The sequence below is a fragment of the Oryza sativa genome, chromosome 1 (genome assembly GCF_034140825.1).
Source record: "Oryza sativa Japonica Group chromosome 1, ASM3414082v1".
NCBI classification, from domain to species: Eukaryota; Viridiplantae; Streptophyta; class Magnoliopsida; order Poales; family Poaceae; genus Oryza; species Oryza sativa.
In genome coordinates this window covers 26,458,011-26,467,435 of record NC_089035.1, presented here as the reverse complement: position 1 = coordinate 26,467,435, position 9,425 = coordinate 26,458,011, and the positions used below count along the sequence as shown (strand labels likewise).

General features: G+C 43.0%; 1 protein-coding gene across 2 annotated transcripts; it reads left to right on the top strand.

Annotated features, from left to right (window-relative positions):
• Positions 1-1,937: 1,937 nt before the first annotated feature.
• Positions 1,938-5,689, top strand: LOC4326566 (homeobox-leucine zipper protein HOX3). Of its 2 annotated transcripts, none has more exons than NM_001398034.1 (4): positions 1,938-2,316; positions 2,605-2,837; positions 3,779-3,858; positions 4,990-5,689. In NM_001398034.1, the coding sequence occupies exons 1-4, from the start codon at positions 2,244-2,246 to the stop codon at positions 5,291-5,293; spliced, it is 690 nt and encodes a 229-aa protein (NP_001384963.1). In that variant the 5' UTR covers positions 1,938-2,243; the 3' UTR covers positions 5,294-5,689. The 2 variants fall into 2 exon arrangements, with proteins under 2 accessions (NP_001384963.1, XP_066162634.1); XM_066306537.1 differs by having other exon boundaries at positions 2,163-2,316; positions 2,608-2,837.
• The last annotated feature ends 3,736 nt before the right edge of the window (positions 5,690-9,425 follow it).

Here is a 9,425-nt window from a genome sequence, read left to right as displayed (position 1 = left end):
AGGAATAAACATAATAAAATTAAAAGTAGAGTTTTGAGTCCGTATAAAAATACAATTTATAAATAACTAAAATTCAAAATTAAGAAAAACATGGGAAGAAGAGTTTAAAGTCAATATAGGAATACAATTTAGAAGTACGAAAATTCGAAATTAAAAATTAAAGAATATTGAAAGATGAGTTTAGAGTCCACATAGAAATATAATTAGAAATAATAAAAATTCAGAAATAAAAATAAATAGTATTGGAAGAAGAGCCTAGAGTCTATATAGAAAAACAATTTACAAAAAATTCGGAATTAAAAAATATATTAAAAGACGAGTCTAGTGTCCATATAGGAATATATATAATTTACAAATAACTAAAATTTGGTATTAAAAATAATTAGTAACTAACACGTATATAAAATACGCTATGCATATTACATATTTGTAGTTTCGTAAAGTTATTGCAAAATTTAAAATTATAATGTCATTTTAATATATCTGAATAATATAATGAGAAAACATATATGCTATTATATGAGAGAAAATATAATGATGCTAGCCGCGCAATCTGTGCGGGCCACCATGTTAGTATCTATAAAATAAATATATTTTAAATAAAAATAATTGCATATTATGATAGCTTGTTTAATAATAAATCTAGTAACATCAATCAATTTTACTTGATTGATTTTTTTTATTTTTCTTGCAAGTAATAGCCGAAGTAAAAAAGTGTAACTTAACACTATGCTAAAAATATTTATATTTTGGGATGGAGGGAGTACAACTCATCCAGCCATGTTTCCCCTGAGCCCCTGATGGTCGTCTGACTATTTTTTTGTGACAAAGGAATCATGTGCAGCAGAGCTTAAGACGTGTACTCACATACAGTACCGAGCACAAACAATACGCGCGCACAAACAATGCAAGTCGAGGTTAAGCCGGTGGCGACTGGCGAGGGAAGAGTAGACGAGGTCGATCGACGAGAGTAGGTGGTGGACTGGTGGCGCAATGATTACGGCGGCCGTCCCGCGGGCCGACAGGCCGGCTCGCCTACCCCCGAACCGGGGGACCTGCCGGCAATCCTCCTGCACCCGCCCATGCGCCCCGACGCGTGGCGTGCCCACCGTCACCCCTCCGCCCGCGAGCGCGGCCCGTCCATCCATCCCCACCCACCAGTCCACCATCGCCCGGCTCGCCGTGACCGGCTGCGGCGGCTGCGCGAGCGCGACCGAACGAGTGCGGCGAGGCGACTGGCCCGGCCCGGCCCGGGAAAAGCCTGCCTCCGACGTGACGGGTTAGGTCAAAGCTTGTGTGGGGCTGGCACTCCGGCGTGACGGAGCCCTTCCCCGATGTGATGCCTACCGGATTCACACTTCCGTTAGGCAGGGTAGCTAACACCGTTCGTACCTGGAGATCATGAAATGCTATGTTCCGATGCTCACTATGGTTTCATGTTCATGGATCAAAGGGACTTGGAACTAGACAAGAGTCTACAAGTTCCGATCATCTTATCCATGTTCAGCACTCCTAAATCATGGAGATTGATGGAAAACAAATCCAACTCAATGATGGGTAGTACTCCTATGTGGGAAAATTCTCGATATCTGTAGGATTAAGTCCATTATTAGGCCATCAGAACTAATCATACATATAATCTTGTTGGTTCAAATCAGGAGCCAAGGATCCACCATTCCAACAAGTTGTAATCCCAGTCAAAGAACAAAAAAACCACATCATGTCCCAAACAGTATGAGCCTAATAATTTAAAGTACACGCCCTGCTACTAGTAGCAGCAGCAGCAATATTATTTCCACACACAATATACAATATACAATAGCAGGCTATAAGCCAGCTGCAAATATATTTTAATAAGATAAAAGATGAAAGAGAAGAGCAGCGGGCTACAAATCTTTAGCCAGCTACAGCATGGACTCTAAGACGTAATGTGTGTATGACAGTGGGACCATATGCTAATAGTATAGTAAGCAACTATTGTATAAATTGACTATTAAATTGGCTATAGATAAATTGGAGCTAGTAGTTGGCTATACTGTTAACCTTGCTCTAAAGGGGCACTGCCACTGTTAAAAGTTCTAACGTGTCCATGCCTCTACCCTGGCAGCCTCGCCCTGGAAACGCCCCTTATATAACGCCTCCCCAGGCTTCTACTCCTTTTCAACCTGTCTTTGTCTCCCTCCGCCTTTGCCCCGCCTTCCCTGCCCTTTTCTCTTGCTGAGCCGCTTCTGCATTGGCTTGTGATGATGGGGGCCACTTCTCCGTCAGGCCTGGAGCTCACCATGGCTGTCCCCGGCCTCAGCTCCTCTGGTTCAGGTAAGCTCGGGAGACAACCAATCTCCTAGCTATGTCTCCATCCTACAAACGTGCGTGCCTTGATCTTTTTTTTTTCGTCGGAACATGCCCATATGTGAGAGCGCACCTCCAACCTTTTGAAGTTGGAGTTACCAACACATATATGCATGGTCTTCAGAATGTTTTTCTCGGCATGGAGACTGAACTTGTTTGCGGTTTTCATTGACGTTTGCTTCTGGTTTGGAGACTGATCAACATGAGACCATTCAACTTTCATGGCAATCTAACAAGGAGTATTGTTGTTTGCAGAAGGGGCCGGTTGCAACAACAACAACGCCGGTGGCGGCTGCAACATGAGGGACCTGGACATCAACCAGCCGGCGAGCGGCGGCGAGGAGGAGGAGTTCCCGATGGGCAGCGTGGAGGAGGACGAGGAGGAGAGGGGCGTCGGTGGGCCCCACCGCCCCAAGAAGCTCCGCCTCTCCAAGGAGCAGTCCCGCCTCCTCGAGGAGAGCTTCCGCCTCAACCATACCCTCACGCCGGTCAGTGTGCACTGCACCCTCACATCGTACACCTCCCTCCCCGCCCTGCCATTCTCCTTGCTGCATTTCAAGTTCTCAGCTCTAGCATACTACTCCATGCATATGAGACTCACAGTCTGGTACATGTACCTGCATCAGAATCTAGTTCTTGATAGAATTAGTGCTTCGTGCTCCTCGATCATAATCACAGATCGAGCTCACTAGTTCGTACTAACTGGCGTGTGGATTTGGGTCTTGAAGTGGAGCACTCCTGCTGACGGACTGTTGGACATTGAAAGGGCGTGGTATATGAATTGATTCCGAGTAAATGGATTCGGAGGACCATCGATCATTGGATGGTACTCCTCCATAATTGCTCGGTGCTTGATGATATGGTCCTTGCACGGGAGATATACTAGTACTTGGTGTCTGTGTGCACAGCCGCACAGCTATAAAAGGAGAGGAGGCACCTCTGCACCCTCTCTCTCTCTCTCTCTCTCGCACACGTCACACCACTTCAGGGTTATGCTGCATAAAAACGTCTACTGAGTACTAGCAGCACTATGCAGTAGTTCTATAATGTTTGTTCTGTGCAGTGGTTTACTGGTATTTACGTGCTGTACAGCTGATAGTATAATGAACTATATATAGTGCTTTAGATACTTCATAACAACGTCTACTGAAGTATATCCTAGCAGCACTATGCAGTATAAAGTTGGCTTTATGCAGCTATACTGGTATATTTACGTACAGTAAAGCACAGTAGAGAGTAATGCAGGAGTATATGATAAACTAGTGCCTGGTAATGCAGTTAAGGCTCGTTTGACTAGCAGGGGTGTTACTGCGATTTACTACTATACTACGACCCTTGCAATATGGAGTATACTGAGATACTCTGAACCTGAAGGCCTGCATGTGTAATGGCAAGCAATTTAATGCGTTGGAAAATGTAACCTCTGCAGAAGCAAAAGGAGGCCTTGGCGATCAAACTGAAGCTGCGGCCGAGGCAGGTGGAGGTCTGGTTTCAGAACCGTAGGGCAAGGTAAAAAATCCCCCATCTTGATGCAATATATAGAGTACCCAATAATAAGTTCACAAGCTTCTTTATTTATCATTTCAGTAGAATCTACTCCTCAGTCCTCGTTACACTATCATATACTAGAGTATTTTCTCCGCTATAAATAGCTATGTTCTGTACATACCAAGGCAAAGACTTGTACACGAGAATGTGACGAAGAAGCATACTTGATCCTATATATGTTAGCCATACATAGAAGTATTAGCATTTGAAATGGTTCATGTGACAAAACTTCACAAAAGACAAAAGGCATTAGAGTACAGTCAATCCGGCTTATGCTAAATGATGATCTTGAAAGCGACCACTATATGGCATTTCTTTACAAATTTGCATTAGAGCCTACGTAAAAGCTAGATTGATTACTACACTTATTAGTGTTGGTGCAACACAAGTTATACTAGCAGGACCACAATGAACCCATCATTCCAACAAAATTATGCAATCTTTTCCCTCACGAAGGTGACAAGGATCCTTAGGTATCCATCTTGAAACTAGTAGTGCATCCAAGATGTGAGACAACAAACAATTAGCTAGATTCTCTAGCCTGATAAAGTGTAGGCAGTTCCATCATCACTTATGAATTGCTGCTAGATGGCGTAGATTACTCCATGATACTCGTTCGGTTTGATTCCAGGATTAAAAAAAACCGAGTTGCTTGTTCCAATGGCGCCGGCACGTGGACTAATCGGCACGTGCTACAGCTCTCTGTAACTTTGACCCTAGCTACCTAATGCGAAATCTTAGTTTAACACGTCCCGTGAAGGATGGCGTACAACTTGTAACCTGAACGCCAATCCATTTCAATTGATCCCTACAAAGGCCATTGCCTTCACTCTACGTCGCCGTCGAGGTGACAATGATATCGGAATGGACGCCTAAGGTCAAATTGAGTAACTACTCTAGTTCATGCCGCTATTTTAATCTGCAATCAAGTAGTACTGAGCTACTAATAATAGTAATGTCGCGCAGTTAACTTCGGCAAGTTCATGGCAGAAACATCTTTTCATTTGTTAACGCTCAATCGCTGCCCGATTGTTACTGATCGTAACGTACGTGGCAGAACAGAAAGTGATGGGAGCTGGTGGCTGTGTGCAGGACGAAGCTGAAGCAGACGGAGATGGAGTGCGAGTACCTGAAGCGCTGCTTCGGGTCGCTGACGGAGGAGAACCGCCGGCTGCAGCGGGAGGTGGAGGAGCTGCGGGCGATGCGGGTGGCCCCGCCCACGGTGCTCTCGCCGCACACCAGGCAGCCGCTCCCGGCGTCCGCGCTCACCATGTGCCCCCGCTGCGAGCGCATCACCGCCGCCACCGGCCCGCCTGCCGTGCGCCCGCCGCCGTCGTCAGCCGCCGCCGCCGCCCCCTCGCCCTTCCACCCTCGCCGCCCCTCTGCGGCCTTCTAGGCCCAAGGTCTCGCATCCTAAAGGCCACAAAAAGATGGGCCTCGCCGTCCCGTGTAAATTGAAGGAGACGACGCAGCGGTAGAGGGCCCCGTGTTGGCGTTGTTGCGTTGGGTCCAGTCGTCTCAGAGGAGTCAGAGGCGTGGACAAAATGTTTGTTGCATTGTTTGTGTTCCATTGGTCGTTGATCTTAGCTTGATGATCTGTGATTCGCGCCTTGCTCGTCTAGGTTTCTCTTGGGCCGACGCATGATCTTTTTTCCCCGTGTCGGACCGTATTGGGCCTTTTGAGATCGACGGGCCCCCTCCTTGTTTCGCATGTGGACATGTTATTTCGTCCTTTTGGGCCAACAATTCAGCACGGTGGCCAACGGTGCGTAGTTCGTCGTCGTTTTCTTTCCTCGGGAGAACAACTGCCAATTCTGTTGGCAAATCCGCAAAGGTTTCAGGATCCACTTTTTACTGATTGCAGCAACTGTATCCATGTATACCACGTTAATATCATCCGATGTTCACGAGGCTGCATTATTATGAGCTGAAAAAGCGAAGCCCCGAACCACATGGATGACACAGCGTGATCCAAGCGAGACCATCGTTCATGCATGCATGGTCCATGGCTCCATACAATTATCGATCCTCTGTCCACACAACACCTTCACCGCGAACCCGTGGGCCTCTTTGCAATGGACCAAGGTTTGGTTGGTCACAAGGTACTGGCCTATATATGTGGACCTTAGTAAGGGCTCAGGCTATTCGTCCGTGTATTACGCTGTCTTGGGCCAAGGGATTAACGATCTGTGCCTAACAAATGTCTTGATGTATGAGCGGAACACACAAGACGACGTAGTTACGTATTATGACCGGAGACCCACCATTTCTGTCCTTCTCATACGTACCTGGAGAATCCATCTGGTCAAGAATATGGCCCCGAATATGGTGCCGCCTGATGGCGACGAACCACAAGATGTGGGTACGCGTATTTATGTCCTGCTGGAGCTAACAGCCTAACAGGTGCACATGCTCTTTTGTCTCATCCACTAAGCTCTGCTTTTGTGTCTTCGCGAAAAAGAAGAGAAAGAAGAGTAAAGTCCATGACCGATCTCTAAACTTGTATCGCTGTGTTATCCCGGTCCTTAAACTCGCAAATCAACCGTTCAGGTCCTCAAACTTGTTCGACTGTGTCATCCCGGTCCCTAAACTTGCAGATCACTCGTTTAGGTCCTCCAACTTATTCAGTTGTGTCACCCCGGTCTCTAAACTTGGATTTGAATATCATCTGGATCAAATAGGACGGTCTAAAGACTTTACATTTAAAAATAATTCATAACTTTTTCATGTGAACTCTAATGAAGACAAACTTTATATCAAAATTGTAGCCCTCGACGTGATCTACAACTTTGTAGTTGAATTTTTTTTTATTTTAAGTCAATTTTTGTCCCAAAATGTAATTTTAAAATTAAAATTTCAAAATCTATAAACATGCAACAATATTTTGGGACCCTAAACAGTTTTAATTCAAAAACTTTTCAACTACAAAGTTGTAGGTCACGTCGAGGGCTACAATTTTGATATAACGTTTGTCTTCATTAGAGTTCACATGAAAAAATTATAAATTATTTTTTGATATAAATTTTTTAGACCGTCCTGTTTAGGGACCGGAGTGACACAACTGAACAAGTTGGAGGACCTAAACGAGTGATCTGCAAGTTTAGAAACCGGGATGACACAGTCGAATAAGTTTGAGGACCTGAACGGTCGATTTGCGAGTTTAGGGACCAGGATGACACAGCGGTATAAGTTTAGGGACCGGTGATGGACTTTACTCCGAAAAGAACTATAAGGCGTACTATCAATCCTTTCTTACGGTATGTTCAAAGAAAAAAAAATTCCTTTCCTATGGAACAATGGTTACATATGCTGCTGTAAAAGGTCAACATCCAGAAACAATATACTAATGCTTTTTATACCACTATAATATTGGCTAGGCCATATGTACTTTATCATTATCACACAAACTTATTACTCCCTCTGTTCCATCATATTATAAGTCGTTTAACTTAAACTTCTTTAAATTTAGCCAAGCTTATAAAAAAATATAGTAGTATTTTCAACATAAAAAACATATTATCAAAATATATTCAATATTAAATTTTGTGAAACTAATTTACCATTATAGATTTTGCTAATTTTTTCTATAAATTTGGTCAAACCTAAATAATTTTAACAAGGAAAAAAGAAAAAAGACTTATTATATGAAACAGAGGAAGTAGTATTTTTTTTTCAACAATTTCTCACCTTAGGAGCACAAACATGTCAATTATGGTTTTTATCCCTCCTCATTGAGCTCAAGATTTTGCCCGATGCAAGGCCCACTCTATCGTATCACAATTTATGAAAATGCCAATTTCTTTGGAAAAATGAATGCTAACTAACATTTAACAAGAAAAAAAATACGGGAGAAGAGTCTTACAGATTTTAGACCATTGAATCGTGTCGTGATTCGTACAGGCTCCTCCTCTAGCTTCGACGGTACGAGATTTGGTGGTGGCCCGACCTAGTAGGATTAGGGGTTGGGGGTAGAGAAATTATTGGCTTAGAGGGAGGCCAACGATGCGATGGCCCTAGCCCGTGAACATGGGAGGCAACGATGAGGCAACGGAACAGTACGTAGGGTCAACGACTAGGGTAAAACGAAACAAAGAGGTTAGAAGGAGGGTGGGATGGGCCACCTCACCGGAGCTCGGAAATAAGCCATGGCGGGTGGACGGAGGGCTCACTAGCAAGGCGAGGGACAGCGCGTGCACACAGGTGGCCTTGGTAGTCCCGGGGCCACGAAAAAAATCTAGCCCAATGTATATATATACATATATGAAAAGACTCTTGGGAAAAGTAAAAATAAATAACTCCATGCTTAATAATGCACATTTGATCAATTTATACTCCAAGCTTTGTTATGTTTAGGGCATTTTTTTTAAAAAAATATTGGTTGGACTACCCACATAAAAAATCCTAAATACGCCATTGCGTATGCATGTTGCATAGCGTATAGCTTACGGGATAGGGCGAGATGGAGAAAATGGCGGGCGGCCTAATGTGCGAACGTTCGCGGGGAGAGGAGTCAGCGAATGTATCCGGATTTCCGTTTCTGGTTCACGCGGGATTTCCTTTTCTGTTCATCTGTTTACTAATGGAAAGTTTATCTGTTTACTAATGGAAAGTTTATGAGTAGTAAGTTTGGCTTTTTAATTTAGATATTTATATATACAAGGTTTTATACTGTTTAATACTTTTTGTGATTTTTTTAATTCATTTGAAATTTATATATGCAAAGTTTATAGGTGCAATATTTTATATGTAGAAACTTTCTATGCACAAAGTTTATACGCAGGAAATATCTATGTATAAAGTTTGTATGTGTAAACTCTTTTACGTATAAATATTTTTTAGAGAGAGATTATATATTGTTGCATTTGTTTTAAATTGTTTGTACAAATTTTACATTAATAAAATTTACACATGTACAAAGTTTCAATGTATAAAGTATATATGTATACAGTTTCTATGTATAAACATTTTTATACGTATAGAGTGTAGATATAAATATGTTTGGGCTTGCCAAGGAGTTGTTCAGCTAAGGCCTGATAAAAAAAGGGGGAAAAGCAGATAGAAGCCTGCGGATTGGCTTGGCCCAGCTTGCAACTTTGCACGTGAAACAAATCGGAACGAGAGGCTATCTCGAAAACAAGTGGCTGTTGAAACCGTTCGTCGTCCACGAACACTCGCATACCCAGAAAATAAGGTGGAGGGGAGGGCTATGTAGATTGGATTTTAATCCACGGTCAAGAATTCGTGAGATTAGGAGTAGGATTTTCTATCAAAGGTGTCTTGATATATATATATATATATATATATATATATATATATATATATATATATATATATATATATATATATATATTCCATGCATGTGTCTTGATATAAGGCCCTAGCTCCACAGCAGCTTTTCACAGGTATCGGGTATTTTGATCCGATGCTCGAGATAATTAATTTTCTTCTGCTTTAAGCGCCTCCTAATAAAGTCATCGTGCTTAGATAGGGACAGTTAGCCACTCGTGAAGCCCCAAACGAACTGTCCC